Source organism: Bombus vosnesenskii, unplaced genomic scaffold, assembly GCF_011952255.1.
Source record: "Bombus vosnesenskii isolate JDL3184/JDL3185 unplaced genomic scaffold, Bvos_JDL3184-5_v1.1 scf7180000013379, whole genome shotgun sequence".
In the NCBI taxonomy this organism is placed as follows: Eukaryota; Metazoa; Arthropoda; class Insecta; order Hymenoptera; family Apidae; genus Bombus; species Bombus vosnesenskii.
Window position 1 is genome coordinate 1640945 of NW_022883009.1, and position 23284 is coordinate 1664228.

At 36.4% G+C, this 23284-nt stretch overlaps 2 protein-coding genes and 1 long non-coding RNA gene across 6 annotated transcripts; 2 read left to right on the forward strand and 1 right to left on the reverse strand.

Annotated features, from left to right (window-relative positions):
• Positions 1-689: 689 nt before the first annotated feature.
• On the reverse strand, positions 690-7747 carry LOC117237540. The gene is made up of 2 exons (XR_004494025.1): positions 7688-7747; positions 690-1926 (listed from the first exon to the last, which is right to left on the reverse strand). It is a non-coding gene; the product is annotated as an uncharacterized LOC117237540 (long non-coding RNA).
• A 710-nt stretch (positions 7748-8457) lies between these two features.
• On the forward strand, positions 8458-10749 carry LOC117237539 (probable malonyl-CoA-acyl carrier protein transacylase, mitochondrial). 3 transcript variants are annotated; one of them, XM_033501601.1, is made up of 3 exons: positions 8458-8503; positions 9319-9991; positions 10084-10749. In XM_033501601.1, the coding sequence occupies exons 2-3, from the start codon at positions 9408-9410 to the stop codon at positions 10523-10525; spliced, it is 1026 nt and encodes a 341-aa protein (XP_033357492.1). In that variant the 5' UTR covers positions 8458-8503; positions 9319-9407; the 3' UTR covers positions 10526-10749. The 3 variants fall into 3 exon arrangements, with proteins under 3 accessions (XP_033357492.1, XP_033357490.1, XP_033357491.1); XM_033501600.1 differs by lacking the exon at positions 8458-8503 and adding an exon at positions 8675-9244; XM_033501599.1 differs by lacking the exon at positions 8458-8503 and having other exon boundaries at positions 8674-9991.
• A 1254-nt stretch (positions 10750-12003) lies between these two features.
• LOC117237558 (probable small nuclear ribonucleoprotein Sm D1) lies at positions 12004-13772 on the forward strand. 2 transcript variants are annotated; one of them, XM_033501641.1, is made up of 4 exons: positions 12004-12132; positions 12426-12502; positions 12586-12783; positions 13573-13772. In XM_033501641.1, the coding sequence occupies exons 2-4, from the start codon at positions 12433-12435 to the stop codon at positions 13653-13655; spliced, it is 351 nt and encodes a 116-aa protein (XP_033357532.1). In that variant the 5' UTR covers positions 12004-12132; positions 12426-12432; the 3' UTR covers positions 13656-13772. The 2 variants fall into 2 exon arrangements, with proteins under 2 accessions (XP_033357532.1, XP_033357531.1); XM_033501640.1 differs by having other exon boundaries at positions 12011-12217.
• The last annotated feature ends 9512 nt before the right edge of the window (positions 13773-23284 follow it).

Here is a 23284-nt window from a genome sequence, read left to right on the forward strand (position 1 = left end):
TGACCCATGTACCCTATCTTTATATCCCTCTCTTTTTTATTACTATTACAGGTGGCCATTTTTGGTTAGCTAAAATTGTGGATTCGTTGACAATCATCTGTCGCAGGAAGTCTGATATTTAGTCCCCTGGTTCGTATTCTATCCCAATTCTGTTACTTTTATTAAATTTTATTTGATGTAACGTAAATATAACGTTGGCATTGGGCTCTCCCCTTCAGAATTGAATAATAATTCGCTTGAACATTTTTGCAACAAAAAAGTTTACAATAAAGAACGTGAGGTTGATCACTAGTTTGTTTATACAAGGAATAAATATTCGTTAGTTTCAAACACGCAATGATCTTTGTTCTCATGTTTAGCCGACAGTTGTCAGGAATCGTAGTTGATTTTATATTTTATTTAGTATTTTTCAGCATTTAGCATTCATAGCTAGTTCGTTTACGATTAATAAATGTTACTTTTCTTTAAAATTGAATTATTTTTGTTTTCACGCTTAAGTTTAACTGACAATTACGAAAAATGGTAGTCAGTTCGTTTATAATCTCAATAACTACAAATTAATATTGATGTATGCTGTTGGATGTTCAAATTTTGTAAATAATTCTTGAGAGAACTAATTGTCTTTTAACCAATTCTTTCTGATAAATGGCGTGAGCAACAATTTGTCTTTTTCAGGTAAAGAGTTGAAATACAGTCGATTACGTGTGACTTTTATTGAAATGTCAGTCCCGTGTAGAGATAGTTTTTAAAAAAATACCGATAAAATTACATATATTATATAGCTATTCATTTGTCTAGCAGTAGCTACAAAGTATATAGCAATATTAGCATGTCGTCTTCCATATCTAAAGCTTGTTACATAATACATAAATTAAATGAAAAAGTGTACGGACTATATCACTGTCGAATAATACTACGCACTTTTGTACAATCCACCACCCATATACATATTTTATTTTCTAGTAACTACGTTATTAGTTATTATATGAAAAAGCAAGAAGCGACGTTTAAGAATGACGTTTGAAGTTTATATTTTCAACGCTGTTTGTGTCAATTATATCATGTGTGAAAGTCTGCAAGTAGAAAGAAACGAAATATCGGAGACTTATCGTGCATCGCTCGAGTACTTGAAAGTTTGTCATTAGAACGAATATGTATATCTTTTATACGTATATCTATAGATCAAATATCTGAGATAAAGATAATTAATCCTTTACGTAAAAGTGATTGTTTTGTGAAGACAACAGTGTCTGTGGAAATAGTTGATAAATATTACATATTCTTGTTGCGAAACGTGAATTTTCATATAATTTTATTCTGAAATCTCTTGATATTATACGACTGGCTTGACATATTATCTAACGAATCAATGAAAATACAAAGAATAAAATAATCGCGATGATCCTCTTTCCAAGTTCCATTCGCTGCGCCGCCTGAAGTTTAAGGTCAGCGTCAGGTTTCGTTGTTCTTATCGTGATTCTAGATACGACGTTTTGTTTTTTATCATAGCGAGTTTCGTATTAATGTAAGCACCGCGTAAAATTTGTCGAAAGCCACGTTTGCGGAATGAAAGTATTTTATGACGACATCTGCATATTTGTCTAAGAAACATGAATCAACCAAGAATCCGCAAATCAATCCCCTTTAACAGGCCAAAGTAACAAAAAGGCAGATTCCATGGTCCTAAACAAGCGCGTTGGGGCAAGAGATTCGGCAAGTATACAAAATAGAGACAGATCAGCGCGAATAAGAAATCGTGCTTTCGGCATCGATATCTCCACGAGGCAGAGACGGAGAAACATGCGTCGGAACGGGAGGAAGGAGGAAGGAGAAAGGAGAATGCAGCGACTGGCAGCGACGGGCAGCGACGGGCAGCGACGGGCAGCGACGGGCAGCGACGGGCAGCGACACACGTGGCCGTAATGCCTGTAATCAGAGAAGAGTATGTAGTATATATACGGTGGTTTGTCGGATCGGAACGTAGCAGCAGTCCTTCATAGGACATTGACTTTGAGATATCGTCGGCTGGCTGCGACGACGCTATCTCGTTTCGGCTTATCGCACTTGTTTCGCTGTACCTTATCTCTCAGCTGCCTCCTCAAGTCACTTTCTCGCAGTCTATGCCTCATTAAATCATCATCCCGTGTAGCGAAACGAAAAGCCGTGAAAAAATGACGTGAACGCTTATGGGTGGCTATGCGACCACCACGATGATTATTCTTTAGACCTAATAATACTGTTTCCTCTATTAACAAATTTCTTCGGTTTAGAGTTTATGGAAAGTACGAAAGAATAGTTCTCGGTACGCATGATCTCTCTGTCTCGGTATATGCTACAGTTTTTCTTAAAACAATAAAAATCTTTTTGCTCGTTAAAAGGAAAGAGTGAGGTCGAGGCTAAAAAATTCGAAGATCATACGCGAGGATCGTTAAATCTTGAATGGAACATTCTATCCAAAGCACTTCGATAACTTCGCGATAATTCTACAAAACCATCTTACCAAACCAATACTCCTCATACGTTGTCACGCTGACCAAATGTACATCAACCTCAGAGATAACATCGAAACATAACAAATTCAGTCCCATTGGCAAAAAATATTCTACGGATTGGAAGTTTTTATCAATTTTATCTATGTTTAATCGCCATCGATCGTATCTGGTAGATTCAACTATTCTACTCGCTGCAAATATGATTATTCACGCAAAGCAGACTACTTTAAATGGTGGCCGATGACTATCGAAGCGACGGTTAATTTAATTGACTAAATTGGTGGTCATGAAATTATCGCATGTCGAACGATCGTTGGCCGCGAAACAGTCACAACGCTCTTAATTATAAATCAAACTTCAATAAGCTTATCAACAGCGAGGCAAATGGCCCTTATAAGAAATATTATTAATAAGTAGTATGGTTGAACGCTGATAGAGTTCCTTTTAAATGATCAAACTCGTTTCTTCGCGGTTCCTTGCCGCATTCGCCATTCGTTCCCAATGAAAGCGGCGAGCACGGTCACGCAAGAGGATTCGCTGCTGTCTAGAAAAATGGATAAAGAGAGCAGCGAGGATGAGTGACCGACAGGATTTATCCGACGAACGGGCAGACTGACTCGTGAACGTAGGGATGGAGAGAGCAGTCTCGTGCTCATAAATCTGCCAGAACTCTAAGTGTTCATGATAGCTGTCTCGGAGGTTTTCTTTTTTTCTCCCACATCCTCTCTCTCTCTCTCTCTCTCTCTCTCTCTCTCTTCCGTGTTACACGTTAGTTCAGACATTATTCTCTCCCTTCGTCTTCAGTTTCTTTTTTCCCGCCAGATTTTACCATTTTCCTTCCATTTTCTCTCGCGGTCCGTCCTTATTCTGCTCTCTTTTCGTTCTTCTCGACCGCGACTGCACTTTCTCCGTCGTTTCAACCTCGACGACCCTCACTGGGGAATATTATCGACACTGCCAAGTTCACTTCTGTTTACATTCACCATGGCCAACTGCTCAACGACTCCAGGCATGAGAAACCATGCGGTTTCTCACGAGTACAGATCAATCGATAGATGAGTTATTATTGTACATCGCATACTATGCGCTTTCTATAGTTGCGGGGGATCACTACGATAATTATAAGAAATTTTTCGGTCATAACCGTACGGAGATCTTTATCCCTTTTTTCTAAATAGAATTTGATTGTACTCCGCGGTTCGTCATCGTTTCCGAAAAGTTGTAATTCAGCTGTGCAATAAGTATAACAATTTTATGTACTTGCAATTAACGTTAAGTTATTATGGCAATAACTATAATTTTTTATCTCTGCCTTTAACATTTACAACGACAAATTCATACAGCCTGTATTTATATTTACATAGCAGCGCCTTGAAGCACATCTTTCATAAATATTGACACCCGAAGATTATATCTGTTTGTTAATATTCTAAAATTAATGAGTCAATGAAAATTGTTTTAATAATTGATTATTAGGGTATCACAAATTTATTCGTCTAACAAGACCATGCTATTTAAATACAGAAATTATCTCAATCGCTCCAGCAATCAATTGGAAATTAGTATCCTCTATTTTGCAGTTATCCTTGCAACTGCAACCTGCTGTAGTACCAATATTTACCGTGTTACTTATAATACGATACAATGAATAATTGTGAGCTCGATAAATTAAACGATATTCACTGAACGCATGCGATTAGCTGAAATTGTCTTCGAAAACATGCTTATCAGTGTTTCCGATTATTTAAAAGCGGTCGCGCTACACGACTGCGTGTATACCTTCGATGTGCGCTCGCGCGTCCGTCTTCGCGTATTATTGATTTTTCCATCTCCGTGATCGAGGCACATCTCGATTAAATTGATTACTCGACGATGATCTCGATTAAACTTGTATTTACACGAGCAATACCTAACCGACGGACGATAAGCGCGCTGAAATTGCGGCTAACACGATTAACTCGTTCATGATTCGCGCAATTTTCCGGACCACCTCCAAGATTGGCGCGCGCGCGTCCCATGGAAATCGCCTTATTCTATGCTTAACCGGGGAAGTTCAATGCACCTGCGCGACTCGCGTCAATTTCCTCTGCCGAATCCCTGCTACCACGACGGTCTTGACTCGACTATATTACTCGTCACTTTCGTTAATATTTTCTACGTAACAGTGATAGATTCTTATTGCTTTTCCTTTATTTCTTTGGTTCTTTTCTATTCCTTAGTGAATTATGCGATTTAGATATGGGTATATGTTACCAAAACATATTATAGAGATATATTTGAACTCTTTCGGAGACCAACAGCGACATCTGTATATCTCATCTAAAGACGTAATGCTTATACATATTGTAATTAGTGTTATCGACAGATGATAATTTCCAGATACTTTTCACAACTATTGTTTGTAATACCACAAACCAATACACAGAATAGATCTTACATCTGGAATATCGATCGTGAAGGAAAATAGAGTATCTCTTACGCCCTCTGCGATTTATAGCGGTGAGTCCAGGAATTATACTCAATCCAACTAATAAGGTTGGTAAAGTCACAAACGATGTAGTACACATACAGATGTGGTAAAGTTAATAGGAGTAAAAGTCTGTGGTAAAAATACCCTTCGGGTTGTACGTTACACGTAGTTACGCGATTACGCAAGAAGTGATATACAGGGTTATCTACTTAATTTGGAACCCGCGCTCTGTGAATGGCAACGTTGTAACATGTACGCTTACTACGGCAGTCAAATGCCGTTCGCCATCTATGAGCTGTTGCTAGAAGTACAAATAGGCAAGAACGGAGAGCGGTTTGGTAGCCGTCGAAGGATATTAAATTTGTCATCACAATAAGGAGAAGACGATCGCTTCGTTTCATGTCTCAAGTCTATTCTCACATGTAACTCAATATCTTTTTCTTTAATAACTAATCTCTTGAGTTATACTTATCTAAAGTGCAATCACAATGTAATTTTTTTTATTTAAAATTGCCTTTGCCAGAGTTATTTGCGGATTACAATGAAATTATCCAGATTCTTACAAACATCGAGACCATTTTTCTATTTCGTCCGGTAATCTTTAAAAATTAAAAAGATAGAAATTAATTTAATCCTCGTAATACTGCAGTGTTGAAATCCGTTCGGACTATTTAAACAACACACGTTGCAGTGCCAGAGATATTTCACGCGAACTTTTATTCGACTGTCTCGAAGTGCAACTTAATGCAATCGAGTTCCTTTAAAGTTTAAGGACAGTCCGGAAAAAGCTAGGGAAAAGCGTATACTTGATACAAGAAACGCGTGCTTACTTGGTGAAGTTCTACTACAGACTGATGATAGTAACGATGTTTGAAGTCAGACAAATTGCTGGATCTAGATACTCCAATTTTCTGATTTCCCATTTTCTCGAGATGAAGGCAACGGAAAGAAGAAGCAATTGGTGAGTGCATATTTCAAAGAAGGAGAAACTCCAACTCCTACATAATGGTCACATCGGGTTAGCGACAGGCCCTGAAGTGACCGCTTGCGACGTTCGAGTGTCGGACCAACGGTTCACAGGGAATAAAGGAATACAGCGCGCAAAATTCAAGGGATGAAAAAAAATATGCTAATGCCAAAAAGTTCCGCGTCACTGGCTTGTCCTTGATTACAAATAGCTGTCGTTTCCTTAAACTACTTCTAAGGATTCGAAGGATTTACAATCGCACTGTTGCGCTGCAACAACACATTTTGAAGAGTTATGTCACCTATATACATGCAGAAAATTTTATCGAGGTCGGTTGATGCAGAAACAACCAACAGACATCGAAAGATGAACGAACATGTAGATTTATTATAGGTATAGGCCGAAATGTAAGAAAATATTAAAAACGAATTCAAGCCAGTCATATTTATAGCACTCCTGCTATAGCATTTATAGTATTTTTGTAAATTCGGAAATGCCGAGCTCGTGTGGTTTTACTTCGACGTTGACGATTCGTCCACGTTAACGATTGTACAACGAATACTCAAAAAACCAGACGTCGCAGTTGCAAAACGTCGAGTCCTCTGGCCCACATACTTACTATACGGGGCAGGACTTAATTTGTGGCACCCTCAAATGTCGACACTTTCTCTTTCCACAGCCAAGCGTTCGAACTTCACATTTTCTTACAGAAAATCGTAGAAAACTGCGATTTTCATCATTTTTTAACATTTAACTATGTATATAATAGACAGACTCTTCAAAACGTGTTGTTTGAATGTTCATTACAAGCCCAAATAAAAAGGTTGTAAAAAGTGATTTTTATTACTTTCTTCCGAACAACTGCAATTCTTTCAAAATTTTCTTGACATATTATCTAATAAATTAAACCTTGTAATTTTTCAAAAATATGCAAATTGTTTTAAAAATGTTATTCTTCTTTAAAGCGCGATCGAATACTTTCATGAGTCACTGTATGTATAAGAAAATGTTGGGCGAGCTTAGGTATTCCGTTTATCCTTTGGATGAAAGTCCCGTGCACAAGTGCATATGCAAGACTGTAAGAAGGTCTGTAATAATCTATCTTTATAACTCAGTTACAAATGAATATCATCAATGTATTGAGTTCGGGTTAACTTTTCCAATCCAACCGGTAACGCTTGCATGTTATGAATTACTTTTCGTTCAATTAGAAACTACATCAACTGATCGTAATTATATACATGATATACATCAGAAATTCATATAATTTCATTATGATTCCATTTCTTAACTCTTTAGTAACTTTAATACAGATAAAGGATAAGTAAGATTCTTATTCGGAAATGCAAACATACAGAGAGTCAAATCCTTTATGTTATATACTGAAGTAAATTTTTTGAAGGCATTTCTTACAGTGTCATTACATCTGCAGTTGTAAATGGGATTTCCATAGCTGTTTATTTAAATTCGTGAAGTATGATACAAAGATAAAGATATCTATGGCTGATGGCTATACGGTAAACAGATTGCCAAGCGGCGAACGTATCGGATATACTTGCGACTATGTCACAGGTACACATATATCGGCAATGTAATGTCCAATAACGATAATTTTCACAGTGTTTACGAATATCTCGGAAATATCTAAGGCTGAACGGGGCGGTTACATGCATGTATAGGGAAAAGTTGTTGAGAATCATGCAATCATGCCCCCAAACAACATAAATTCATGATGAGGACAAACTTCTAGATATTTACCAAAAATTAATCACGTTAAGTTAGGTTCCCCTTGAAACCACTCAACTTTTATCTGAAATATTTTTCATTAAAATCATTATTTATATAATAGTCGAAGTGGTTTTTTATTTATTTATGGGTATCTCACAGTGTATATATACTTGCGTCTTTTCTTTTCATTATATCTTCATAAAACCATCAATTTTTTATAGATTATATTACATAAATAATTATTATGATAATATAAATAGATAAAAGTCGTTTTAGTGAGATCATTTTTAAATAAAGTACTAAAATAGTCTCAGAAATTGATAACGTTTTCCTTATTTTCTAGTAGAAAATATAAGTTGATTAATACATTTTTAGTTGATGTACAATTGAACTTATGTCATATGAAAATTTAACTGCTGTCGTCAAATCATTAAATATTATAAAACGCAATGTAATACATATGTCGTTTCTAATGTAAGCGCGTAATCACATGTAACGTACAACTAGAGGAGTAATTTTACCACAGATTTTACTTTTATTGACTTTATCACACTTGTCTGTGACTTTACTAACTTTATTAGTTGGATCGAATATAATTCCTACACTCACCGTTATAAATCGCTGAGGGCGAGAGAAACACAGATTTTTTACACGATCGATGCTTCAGAACATGGGACACGAAGACTCGTGAGATACAAGGTTTATGCTGTATACATTCTTGTCTGTGATGGAGCCAAACAGGGCAAATCCCTAACTTTATAAGTTCTTGTATATGCTAGCGTGGAATACCTTTAATATTTGGTCACATAGGACATCGCATATCGTGGAACAACTAGAAGAATGGACGCGAGATCCTCATTTTCTCTCTAGTATAAGACTAGACTACGAACATATAAGACAAATCTCGACACTTATATACCGAAGCCTAGGGAAAATCGTTCAAAAATTGACTCTCGATACTTGCTGCAAAATTGCTGCAAATTAAGTGGAAAATCAATATGGAAGACAAGATTCTCGTTCTTACGAGACAAACGGAGATGAGTAGCATTTTCTACTCTGTCGCAGCATAACATGTTACGCATACACAGAATGGGAACTTTTTGTTTTCCATGTTGATTTTTCACAATTCAGTATTCAAACGGTTTTTGCTAACGGATCTCAAGATCTGTTTAGGATGCACATGCGTACATAGCGATCTGTGTATATATAAATAAAAATAATGTATCAAAATTTTATATTAATATCATATTTATATAATGAAATGATCTTGGGAAACACTTTCTAGATATAAGATAATATTTTTAAAGTAGAAGACATATAGGTTATTTAACTTCTATATTGATATAATATAATGTTTTTAAGCTAGAAGATAATAGCAACTAAAAATAAATAACTACGTTTCATGTATTCCTAATTTCATAGATTATCGTAATATATTCTGATAATATTAATTTTGAATAAAAGTTTTTGTTTTTGGAGTTTATACAATTTTGTGAATATTTAATAGATATTAATTTTTGAAATGATTAGAATGTTTCAAAAAATATTGTTTAAGAAAATACCTCCTTATGTTCCAAAATGTTCCCGGTTAGTTCGAGTTAGTCAAATTTCAAATGATTCCGTGAAAGATGAAAGTAATAATTCTGAAGCATCGAATACAGATCAATTCCACGAAGACTCTTCACAATGTTCATATAAGACGCGAGAAGTATTGCATCTGCTTGAAAAAGCTGCAACATTTGATGGTGTCATGGATAAAAATTGGATGACAACCCCATATCCTAAGGATATTCCGCTCAATTATAAAGAGGAAACAAAACCAAGTGTTAATCCAGAAAATACTTCTGTTTTGTTATTTCCTGGCCAAGGTATTATTAAAGTTGGGATGATTAAAAAGTATATGGATTATCCTGCTGCTAAGGAACTTTTTGAAATAACCAATGAAATAATTAATTACAATTTACTAAAGCTTTGTTTGAATGGCCCACAAAAGGAATTAAATCGAACTGAATTTAATCAAGCTGCTACAGTAGTATCATCGTTGGTTGCATTAGAAAAAATACGAGCAGAGGCTCCTAAAGTATTTGAAACTTGTGTTGCTACAGCAGGATATAGCGTAGGAGAGATAACTGCTTTAATTCTTTCTGGCATTATAACTTTTGAAGATGGAATTCGATTAGCATGGTCTAGAGGAAAAGCTATGCAATATGCGTCAGACATGGTGCCTCAAGGAATGTTATCTGTATTTGGTACATCAAAAGCACAAATTTCCAAAGCTTGTATCGAAGCAGAAAATTGGATAAGGGATATGGGTATTGAAAATCCAACATGCAGGTAATATCTTAATATTTAATATTTGATAAATAATAGAAAAAGATGTTATATAATTCATATATGATGTTAATTATATAATCAATTATTTTTAGAACCGCTATTTTTCTATGTACAGAAAGAAAAATAATAGCAGGAAATATAGAAGCATTGGAATATATCGAGAAACATAAAGCACAATTTGGTTTAACTAACACATCTAGATTACCTGTATCAGGAGCATTTCACACACCATTGATGGAACCTGCTTTAAAGCCAGTTTCTAAAATATTAAATTCGATAGAAATAAATGAACCTAGATGTATAGTATATTCCAATTATAAAGCTGTACCATACACTAATTTACGATATGTAAAAAAATACATATTAAAACAAATCGTGTCACCAGTTAGATGGGAACAATGTTTACAACATATATATAACAGACCTGATGGAATACCATTTCCACAAACATATGATATAGGATCAAATGGAAGAATGAAAACTATCTTAAAGTTAGTCAATTCAAAAGCAAGCAGGTCATGTATTGTAATTTAAAATACATCTAAAATTACTGTATTATTATGTACAATTTTTCTTAAACTTTTGCTTCACTTTTTCATTTACCGATATGTACTTAACATTAGAAGAAATATAAATAAATTTAAAAGAATAACAAATTTTAATATTATATCTATACATATATTTAAACAACAGTAGTGTTTATAGGTAATATAATCATACAACAACACAGTATAATAAAGAGATACATTTTTGTCCTACACAACTGCATTATATCTATTTATTTGTATTATATTCTATGTATTCTTTTTCTACGACTTACATCGCGTCAACTGCAAAATCATTAGCGACAATACTGTGTCTAGATGACTTATATTTTAGAGTAATATTTGTTTATCTTAGTTTATTGTATTTGCTATGTGATTCTATAATGTTGCAAATGTACCTGGTTTTATGCTGTAGTTCTGTTCTGTAGATCTGTTCTTATGTTTTTAGTGAGTAGAATATAACTGATGACTACATATACATTTACATTTTATTATGAATTTAGTATATATATAAAATATGGGTGATCACTATTATAATTTGGATTATTGTTATTTACTTTTGTTATTGATCAACTAATTATATGTAAATTAAAGCAAAAAAATGCTTATATATTAAATAATTAATTAGAAAGATACAAATTAACACTAAGCATTAAATATAAATATCATGTGCATGATATTATAAATATATAATATTTGTAAAATACTTCATAAATAAGTTTGATATATATATGTGAAGTAACTTAATTTATTTTGAACTGCTCTTATTACATTTTCTCTCATGCCTCTAGTTTTCAAAATAAGTTAGAGAATGTAAGCAAAAGGTATTGTGTTTTAGGAGTTCCTTTTATTTTGATCATTATGTAAACATATGTAAATGTTTATAACATAATAAGAATTCATATTCTATTCGAAAGAACCCACAGGACTTTTTCATCCAACAGCAACTTAATATCTGCTATTGTGAAAGCACAAAACATCTTCCAAGTTGAAAGTTTGTAATATTTTTCAAAATCAACTATTTCGGAATCTGTGGGTACTGAAAAAAACGGCTTGCAGATTCGCATTCAGCTCGCAAAAATCTGCAGGAATCCTATGCAAGGAATCCCTTTTGAAGGTTGCAAAGTTGGAAAAAGATTAAAATTCGTTGAACATTGTAATTTGAAATTCATTATTTCATTAAATTATTAAAAACTGATCTCTTCTATTTGAGTTTGTCAATTGATATTACTAATGTAAAATGATAATGTAAAAAGATATATTGCTTTTAAATATACAATAATATTTAAGAACATCAAATGAAATATTTCTCTGCGCATTTTAGTTTTATTTCATAAATTATATTTATAAATTGTATTTATTATTGTTGTGTATCACAATTTTTTAATTATTTTGTTACTAATAATTTTATACGAAATATATAAATGACTATGATATAGGTTTTTATAAGTTTTGCACATACTCTATGGTTATAGGTATGAGTATGAGCAGGAGACAGTTAGGGGCACAGCTAGGACGTGGTTGGAACTTCGAGTAGATTGAACAGATATGAAGAGTTTTTGGAACACAAGAAATACAGTATTCTGTATGGTGTAGGTAAGAAAATACGGTATGAAATTGAGGTTGTAATCTTTTATTGTAAGATAAACATAACATCAAACATCATCATGAAACTAGTAAGGTACGTATATTAATTTGTAATAATTCGGTAAGAAGTAATAAAATATTTATCAAACAAAAAGTTTAAGATCAAGTAGAAATATTAAGATTAACACTATATATGTGAATAATTAATTGGATTTGTAAAGATTATTGCTATGTTTTATCACATCTGATATTTTTGAATCTTCTAAATTGTATTTATAATATAATTGTTCTAACTGTTTCAGATTTTTAATGAAACTCAGTCATGAGACTGTAACAATAGAATTGAAGAATGGTACTCAAGTACACGGTACTATTACCGGTATGTCATCATAACCTATAAAAAATCTTCATGTTTATATTTCCATTAAAATTTAATAATATTTGTTGAATGTTTACTTATAGGAGTAGATGTGGCAATGAATACGCATTTAAAGACTGTAAAAATGACAATAAAGAATAGGGATCCTGTACAATTAGATACATTAAGTTTACGAGGCAATAATATAAGGTATTATATATTACCAGATTCATTACCACTTGAGACTTTGCTCATAGACGACACACCAAAAGCAAAAGCAAAAAAGAAGGAGGCTGCACGAGGTTTGTAAATATAACAATATTAGTTACTATTACTAATTTACAAGTATGAGAAAGTACATACATGCTTTTTATATTACAAATAATATAAATATTGCAAATACTTTTTGTAAAAGAATATAAAAATTTATTAATGGCATGTATGCTATTTTAAATTTAGTACTAATTCTAAACAGAAAGGCCCATCTTACTAAAAGTCTCAACAGATATTGTTAATGTATTGTTGACTGTTTATTTTATTAAGAAACAAATAACATGACTAACATAAACACCTTTGTTTGTTTATTAAGATAAGAATTTGATGTGATTATATGTATAATTAACTAATCAAACATTCTTTCCAAAAAATGTTATTCAAATGAAATTTGTAAATAACGTCGATAGACTTTAAAAACTAGTCAATTATATTACTTATTACATTCATAGTATATTGATTTCTCTCTCTCTCTCTCTCTCTCTCATATGTGTATTTACACATTGTTCCTTAATAAAGTTTTATACTTTTCAGATATATTTCATATAACAATTATTTTAATTTTTTAAAATGCTATATTACACACGCTACTGAATTTTTTTTATATTTGTATATTTGTAATTAAAGTAGCTTTTATAATTAATTGAAGATACGATAATTTAACTACAAACATTCAAATTCAATAGGGATAAAACAGTGTAGTATGTCGAAATACATTTATTAATCAAAATGTGTAAACATATTTTTATACCATCAATGACAATAGACATTCTATTTTATATATATATATTTTGTTTCTATATTTATATTACTTTTAGGAGCAGTACGTGGTCGAGGGCGTGGTGGACGTGGTACGAGAGGAGGTCGAGGTGGACGTGGACGAGGACGGGGTAGACGATAGTTATGTACATTATTATATGTTTCATTGAAATAATTAATTCTACCTTTTGCACCTTAAAAAATACTGACGCAATGTATTATATAATACGAAAATAAATTGTAATGTTTTCGGGACTTATCAGAACTTTTAATAGTTATATTATACTTTTATTGGTAGAAATGGTTACCATTTACTTATTAAATCTAGAAATACAACTGCAGGAAGAGTGCAAAATGAGCACAAGAGTTTGTAGCGATTGTGATTACTGCATAGGAAATCTTACAGATTAATGATAGTGGGTTCTATATTTAGTATTTCTGATATTTTTTGCGCTCAGCTCTTACTGAGCGGCTTCATCTGAGAGAAAGCAAAATTGCATACATTTCATTTTGCACTTTCTTGCAGTAAGAATTCTGGTAATTATTTAGAAGTATGGTTTCTTCCTCAATGCTCTTGAAATATATTGCCAAAGTTATCATTCTGAACAACTTTTTCTTATACAAGTAATCGCTGCTCGGCTGTAGTTTTTCAAGTTATAAAGCAATTTATATTTAATACTAAATATACGTATATATATGTATTATTCGACTATTTATTTTATACATTTTTGTTCTGTAAACAATTAAATTTATCAATGATAATAGGTATATTTGTTACATTTTTGATCAACTGAATATCAGAATAAAATACAACATTTCATATATCAATCTATTCATCAAAAATTATTTCACGCCAGCGTTACTAGCCATCGAATGACGGCCAGAGAGCAATTTAGCCCAATTTATAATTCATTGATGTATTTTGTTATTTATAGAGTAAGAGTAAGTTTAGAATAAGTGTAAGTTCAGATTGGGCTATATAAAAATGTAGCCGTTTATTCTAGAATGAAGTGAATTCTAGAACCGTAACCTAAATTTATAATTTTTTGCGAATATGTTTTGGAAGCTATATACACCGAGTAACGATTGTACATTTATATGTATAGGAAGAAGTTACTCAGAATAATAACTGCGACAACATATTTCAAGGACATTGAAATTGGCAAGCAGATCAAACTTCTACATAATTACCAAAAATCGTCTTGTTGCATTCTTATTGTTAATATCTATACATATTTTTGTATTCAAATTTATACCTATCGTTTATTCTACCACTATTTTTGTGGAGAGGAAATTTCTCAAAATTTCATATATTAATGCACATTTGTGCTGTTACTGATAATAAATAATACTTACAATAATAATAATTACTTAATAATAATTACTTAACTTACTTAATAATAATTACAAGCCATGTCTTCAATAGTTCTTTATGTCTTCTAAAAGATAACAAAGATATACCTAATAACAACAGTAGCACATTATTTAATGCTTTTGTCACTAATTGTTTGCAGATTTACAATGAATGTATGTTACTGATAGAATTTCAGATAGAATTTCTGTTTCAATAGATTTGCTCATAATTAAGCATAACTATGCTTAATATAACGATTAAGTTGCAATCCATGGTTTCTTTGAGACTTTTGTTTCTCATGATGAATAAACTGCTCATGATGCAATAAAAAAAATTTGACCCTAAACTTCAAGATTAAGATTAATTTTTTGCGGCTACATTTCTTTTTGTAAATCTCTATCGGACTAGAGATGTAGAATTACCTGTTACAGCCATGTAAAATAATTTTGTACATTCTGCATATGTACAAAGTATATACTTTATTATCCTTTACAAAGATATTATAATAATATTATACTTTATAAAGAAAATAATGTCACTAATTCAAGAAAATAAAGGACAAAACAGCTTTGAGTACTTACAAAAGTTTAAATTTTAATGAACATTTTTATAAAACCGTCGTTGCAACTACGCAAGTTTAAAAAAAGAATTGGATATGTTTTCTTAGTCATGTTAAATTAAAATCAAGTCAGATTGAAACAAATTGTATTAAAACACATTAAATTAAGCAAGAATAATTTTATTCATTTAAAATGCGGCGATATTCAAATCAAGAATACAAGAAATAACGTGGTCAACAAAATTGAAATGACTCTGACACCTGATACCACGTAGGAATGCTCTTGTCATCGGTGTCAGTTGTCACGATTTGGTCTTGTCTTCAGTGTTCGTAATCGTTATGTATTACTCTCGATGTCGAGTCTTAGATTTTCCAAATTATAATTAAACCAAAACAGTAGTTGCTGTCACCAGAAATAGTCGTTAAACTATTTCGATTAGTTTGATTCTCGTTCGTTATTTTCGAAACAAGGCGAACAGCTGAATGGAATAGATTCAGAAACTTGTCGCACCTTTCTAAAGCGCGGCACTATTTTGAATTTCCAAACTGTTGTATCCTTGATATTCTAATTCATAACCGTATGAGTAGCATTAACTAGCGTATCAACTATACCAGCTATAAATCGAAAATATTTGCAGGATTAAAGGTTCCTGCAAACTAATACGATTCAGTTTATGGTAGGGCCTTAGGTTTATTGAGGATCTGTATAATGGTGCTTGGGCCTTGACGGTCAGACAATGAAAGAAGTCGCACGGACCACCTCACGCGACGTAACACTGTGCATCCCGCTGCATAGGGTGCATCTACTTTCGTTCGTGTAAGGAGGTTTGCTCGCCCATAGGGATATTTTAGCTAATTCGTAATTGTCAATAACTAAAGAACAAAGCTGAAAACGCAAATTATTTATTCTTGATTTTCATCCCATTTTAATTGTGTGATTCTCGAAGAATCACCTCTTAAATTTTAATTTTTTTACACCTGCAACTGAACACCCTGTATAAGCGGCGTATTTTATGCATTGTTATACAATAAATCAATTTAAATTTCATTCTCGATTTATACAGAGCATCTCGATTTAACTAGATATATTCGTTGGGGCCTTACAATCACATTAAGTTCACGCAATAGCGTGTACCGTATGTACCGAGAGCGAAATTTATACTGATTTACTATATAACGTTATACAAATAACGCTTATAAACTATGATATTATAAAGTATGATGCGCCTACGAATTCTTGTAAACTTTTATAGGTAATATAGCATAGCGCAAAACCCTAAATCATATCGTGTAGTGGTGTAAATCGTAAATGTATGTTGTTACACTCGTGCTAGTTAATAATGTTGTTAAACGCCTCAAAATAGTAAGGTTTTCAAATCCCGAATGCGCAGGATAAAGATCAGGACTTGTATCGAAATAAATAAGAATGAAATGGTTTTGCGATAGTGATTGCTCTATATTTGGTTGGTATCGAAACCGAAATGATTCTGATGATTCTTCCTGTTCTTTCATTACAATTCCTGATTTAGGGAAATGTGAAATTCGGAGGGGGTTCACAAGGTCCAATCCAAAGAATAACTCCTTCCAAGGGGTATGGGCTCTGACGTCCTCCGCTAGATTGTCCGACTCGTGGCGTGGTCCAGAATAAATGATGCAAGGAAACTGATGCAAAAATGTACACGTGAGCACTGTGTGTGACATGGCTTTAAATCGTCGCTGTCGAAAAGGGCCTTGTGAAGAGGCTCTTCTCTCTTCGCAGTCCTCACTTAAGAAGACTATACAGTTTATAAGTTTCGAGGATACATTCGAAATGTCGCAGTTGCCCCCTTTTATTGCTTCTAGCTATATTCCTGTTTATGGCTTTCTCATTAATCGAATGACCACTAATCTAGTTGAGTGTTTTACCAAGAATGTCTTTATTATTGTTCAGTCAGAAGCTAAAAGCTCTCACACGTATCGAATATTTTAAATAACGCGCGCTATCGCGACGATGCAAATTATTAAGATAGCGACGATCTACCTTCGGTTATAGTAAAACCTAAATTTCATTTTAATAGTGATTTCAATAGCTAATAGTAATAATAATATCGTATTTGGTCTCATTTTAATCAGGAAAGTCTTACCAATATGTTAATAGAATTTTTATTAACGAAATGTCAAAAATAAAGAAGTTACATTGTTGCATTATCTTACCGATAGGACGGCGATATAGATCTTGAAAGAAAAGTCAAGAAAGTTCAAGAAGAAAGCATTTCAGTGGTGGAATTAAAGTATGGACAATTAATGAATAAATCATTAAAGACAGTTATAGACGAAATACTATTTGGCAGCTGGTTTCCAAAATGTTTTTGCTCACGGTGTTCATATACTAATTAGTAGTTTATACTAATTAGTTAATTTCAAGTATATTAAATTTTGTATCGTTTAGTAGTACATATTTTTACATGACTGTGGTCTCGTTGCATCTTAACCCCAGTAAAAAAATATTTTCTGACTAAAGTTATGTATGTATTTGTACGGCGACATGAAGCTTGGAACGCTCTGCACGGTTGCCTGGATTTCGTGGCCTCTGAGATGACGATTTTTACGTGGAGGGAACGTTCATAGGAAATCGGACCCTTCTGCCCGAACGCATGACGTATTTATTTGTCAGAGATGAAAGAACACCGGAGCCTTTGGAATTTTGGATAATCCCGCAACATTGTAACCTAGAGTCTACTATAGCTGTAATTGAACAATTGTAGTTATTCAACCCGATTGTAATTGTTCGAGAGTCGTGATAATGAGCTTGGGCTCGAGGCGACAGTCAGTCGCCGAACGTAGCCGCGGTCACGGGATGAACGCTTTGTCTAACAAAGGTATGGAGTAATTCTATAGCTCTCCTTAAAAGAAATATTCGTGGCGACACGCGACAGTAAACATTCCAACGGTTTCTGTCCAGTGGCTCGCCACACGCAGACTCTATTCTTCGAGTAAGATGATTGCCAGATGTCGATGCGTCTCCGCAGTACATGTTCGGCTAGCTCGAGGGCCCGTTATAAATCTTAAGATTTAGTCAATTAAAGTCCTTCAAACAGACAAACAGTCTTTGTCCCAACTACGGGAAAATAGGGGAGACTTATTTTTCAACGAGCGGCGTCTCCCACTAGCAACTTTCCCTCGAGGGCGGCTAGCCTAATAACCGATATGGAGATTGACCAATTAGCAGCAACGCCAATTTCCCTTACTTTCTGAACGAAGGCTTTTCTCGACAAATCCGATGATCTTGTGTCCTTAGACACACCCCATTATAGTTTTCCTCCGTGGCATCATCGGGACGGGAAAGACATTCTTTCTCGCGATCTCATTGATGAAAGGAGTAACTCTTTACGACCAGTGAATATTACGCGTCCGACTTAGATTTTGTGAGTACGTTCATCTATCATCCCGTCGACCGCGGATTCGTTACTGAACCTAGGATCATTGTCATTAGTTTCTCGAGCACCTAACTACCGCGGTTACTTGTCCGGTTCTATAATAATCGTATTTGCACTAGTCAATGTCTTCTCCATTGCATAACGACAACGTGTAACCCAAACGAAGATTCGTTTCACGCCCCTAACCCTAATTCTAATGTAAACCCGACATATTTGTCATATTTTCATTATTCGAGCTCACTTGTCTTTCGCTTTGTTCGGTTTGAATACCAAGCGGTATTATTATGTCCCGATTTTCGACGCTTTGCTATTCAATGCTGTCTTTTATAAGGAACGCGGGTTTTAGTCGGTCTATGGAGACTATCACATTTCTATTGTTTATTTTTATAGTGAAATTCTTTTCTCCGCGCTGTATTACTTTGTAAGGTCTGTCGTAAGGTGATTGTAAACTGCGGACGGCGTCGTTACACAGGAATACATAGGGTGACATTGCGAGTTCGTAGAAAATGAATATGTTTTTCGCACTATGTCGGTTCTTTAAGCCGATTCGCATATTCGGAGGTCGCTTGTCAAACCGTCGGTACGAAAAATTCCCCTGGCAATCGTATTCCTGTGCCGTAGATCATTTTGGCAGCCGTTGCATTCAGATCCTCCTTAATGGCTGTTCGAATTACTAATAGTACGATCGGCAAGATTTCAACCCAGTTGCTCGTATCGTGGCATTTGATCGCCGTTTTCAATTGTCGGTGTAGGCGCTCTACCATCCTGTTGGACGCGGGGTGGTAGGCCGTCGTGCGTAGATGTTTGACACCGAGCAACCGGCATAATTCGTTAAATAATTGCGACTCGAATTGCCGTCCTTGGTCGGTTATTATTTTCGATGGTACGCCAAAACGAGTTGACGCTTCCATATCGGCTATGGGTATAGCTTCGGATCAACGCGAAAAGCGGTCGATATACGTTAGACAACATCGGTAGCCTTTCGAATACTGCATTATGATAATGTCTACGTGGATATGTTGGAATCTGCCTGTCGACGCTTCAAACGTTCCGACTGGGGATTCTACGTGCCTGGTGACCTTACATCGCTGGCATGATATACACTGTTGTCCCCAGTTTCTGCAGTCTTTGTTTCTAGACGGCAAGACAAAGTGCGTCGTCACCAGGTTTTGTGTAGCGCGTATCCCGGGATGGGAAAGTCCGTGGAGCTTTCGGTACATATGGTCGTACTGTGTCGCCCGATACATCGCAATGTATATCTACGTTTTGATCTGGAAAACGTGTCTTTTTCAGTAGTAACGCGTATGTACCTGAAGTTGTCTAAGTCGCGTAGCTCGGTGTCGTTTCCTTGCGCGGCGGCGAGAGTTTGATGGTACACGGACATTCCTATAGCTTCGATGCGAGATAGGGCGTCGGTTACGTTGTTGTCCTGTCCTTCGATGTATCGTATGTCAGTCGTAATGCCGTAATAAAGTCGAGATGTCGGAATTGTCGCGGCGAGCACTTGTCGGGGTGCTGGTTGAATGCGTATGTAAAAGGTCTGTATAGATCAAAAAGTTTCCCCCTTCAACAGCGTGTCGAAAACGTTTGACCGCCGTGTGCATCGTGAGAAGTTTGCTGTCGTATGCACTATACTTTCGTTGCGTGGGAGTCAAGGATTTTGTGACGAATCCCAGCGGCCGCCATTTGTCGTTCGCGCGTTGTTACAATACTGCACCTATTGCGTAGTCCGACGCGTCTACCGTGAGGCTGACGGGCGCACCTGGTATCGGATGCGCTAGCATCGTGGCATCCGCGAGTGCACGTTTTGATTCGCTGAAACTGTTTTCGGTTTATTCTGACCACTCGATGGGCGCGTTGCTCTTTTTCACGCCTTTTATCAGGTCATTAAGCGGGATTGATTACTACACCGTAATCGTTGAGGCGGTTGAATAGTATTCGCATTTGTCCGCGGTGCTGTTTTTCGTCTTCCGAAGCTACTAGAAAATCGTCGATATACGCATAGACAAAATCGAGACCACGTGTGATTTCGTCGACGAAGCTCTGACATGTTTGCACGGCGTTCCGAACATCATATTGGCTGCTTCGAAAAGACCGAAAGGTGTCGTGATTACGGTGTTTCAACGTCTTCGGGCGCGATCGGAATTTAGTGGTAAACGCGGACGAGGTCGATGTTAGAAAAGATACGCTTACTGTACAGATGTTGCGCGAAGTCTTTGATATGCGGCGACGAGTATCTGTCGGGTACGGTGCGGGCGTTCAACGTACGGTAGTCGCCACAGAGTCATAGGTCTCCGTCCTTCTTCGGTACGACGAGCAGAGGTGATGCCCGTGGGCTCTTCGATGGCCGTATCATTCCTTGTTCCATCATCATCTCAAACTCCGCCTTGACTTGTTTAAGTCGATTGGGTGCGAGGTGGCCGGGTTTGCTATAGACGGGTGGTCTCGATATGGTGTATCACACCGTGTAGAGTTTTCTCTCGTCCGAAAACCGGGTTAGATCCGGAAATTCGGCGAGAAGTCGGTGATACGTCAGCTCACCAATGATTATCTTAATCGACGCTGTCCGAGTCGTGTCCGTGTATCCTCTTGTTGACAGGTTCGTGGTCGAATCTATGAGACGTTTATTTTTTGCGTCTACCAATAATTCGTAGTGGCCAAGGAAGTCCATGCCGATGATAGGCGTGTTAACGTTCGCTATTATAAAACGCCATTTCAGTGCTCGACGCAATGCTAGTACGAGGGACACTAGGATGGTGCCGTTAGTCGCGATGCGTGACCCGTTGACCGCGAACAGCTCGTACGTATCTTTGTTCGCGGGTGCGCGTAGTTTGCTGCGCGGATATACACATACCGTACCGGTACCGGTATTCACGAGGATGGAGATCTTCGACTTCCTGTCTGTGACAAAAATGCGGCAGGACGACAGGCCGTCGTCGCATGCCGCGTTTACGGATGGCTGCTTCCGTTTCCTTTGGGTCCAGGTGCACGGGTTTCGACAATTTCTTGCTCGGTCTTCGAAGGTTGTGTGGTAGTAGCAGAGACCAGAGTTCTGCGGTCTGTCCCTCGAATTCGATCTGCGATGTTTCGAGCTTGATCGTTGACAGCGGCGGTGGTTGAGGCTCAGTGCTTCGGTTTGTGCCTCTATTCGGGACAACCTGTCATCCAATTTCTCTGAATGTGCTTCGTGGATCCGGTCGGCCGCCCGCGTCAAGTTTTCTGCTTTGGTGTCATCCACAGCTGCTAGAACGTGCTTGATATAAGGAGTCGATTTCTCCAAAGCGTAAAGATGAAGTTGTCTGGTATGGAGGAGCTGGCGAGTTTTCTTAGGTCTTGGTAAAATTGAGACGGTTCTTTGTCGCCCATTTCTTTAGATTCCAGTAGCTTCCGCATTCTCGTGCTGTTTGAATCGGCCAGTTTGCGGATGATCTCACTCTTCAATTTTTCGTATCTTTCAGTGTAGTCGATTCTCGATACATTTAGCGAGTGTCACGAATTTTACTTTGTCGTTCGTAATATTCGCTGCCTCTAATATTGCGCCTCCAATAAGGCAAATATGGTGTTCTGTGGATGCAGTGGAGGCATGTTGATCACTTGGTTTGCTGTGCTTTTGCTATTCGCGGCCTCATTAGTATTTGCCATTTCACATATACTCCTAATTCGCGGCGATCGAAGTCGTACTATCACGTTCACCTCTTTCACTGTATCTCATGTCGGATGGTCACCAGTTTGAGGTGATTTAAGGTGAAAATGCCCCCAAAATACTCTAGATGTTCAATAATATAGTTTATTTAACAACCAGCTTCCGAAGCGTATCCGGAGGGGCCCTGGAACCGCGAAAGCATACTCGCGAGCCTCCTCACCTGCACTGATAACAATCCTCTCTCTTCGATGGCGCGATGTGCGGTCATGCCCATCGCACTACACCCTCGATATCACAGTGCAAGATTGCCTGATTCCCCAACCAGGCAGTTTGGCAACACCGGGGTGCTCGCCTTGTCAATGTGCGTCCACGGGCTCTGCCCCGTCTTCGCCGATCGTCATCTATGGATGCTCTCTGGATGGGAACTTCGTTGCCATATCCGCTCCGCAGCCTCCAGAGCATCACCTAATCACAGAAGGAGGTGACCGCCCTCCTACCTCTTTAGCCCGACAGAAAGGTGTTCTAAGCACCGCCGGCGACGAGAGATTCACTCTATTTCCGCGATGAGAGTGTGACGTAGCACTGCTCCAGCGTGTGTTGCGCCAAGTCCACTCCCTCATTGCAAAAGTGGCATCAGTGAGTATCTGCGTGCACGGTGAATATCTGCGTAATCCTGTACGTCAAGGAAAGCCCGCCGCCGCCCAACCAAATGTTCCTGTTTGCCTGGATGCACATTTTGCGAAAATGCTATTACGCATACCCAGTGATGGGTTACTAGGTTATGTGGGACTCGGCAGAT

Coding starts and splice junctions, on each gene's coding strand:
- LOC117237558 (XM_033501640.1), top strand. Junction 12,503..12,585: donor AGTACACGGTACTATTACCG/GTATGTCATCAT, acceptor GTTTACTTATAG/GAGTAGATGTGGCAATGAAT. Junction 12,784..13,572: donor AAAGAAGGAGGCTGCACGAG/GTTTGTAAATAT, acceptor TATTACTTTTAG/GAGCAGTACGTGGTCGAGGG.
- LOC117237539 (XM_033501599.1), top strand. CDS start 9,180: ATGATTAGAATGTTTCAAAAAATATTGTTTAAGAAAATACCTCCTTAT. Junction 9,992..10,083: donor ATTGAAAATCCAACATGCAG/GTAATATCTTAA, acceptor AATTATTTTTAG/AACCGCTATTTTTCTATGTA.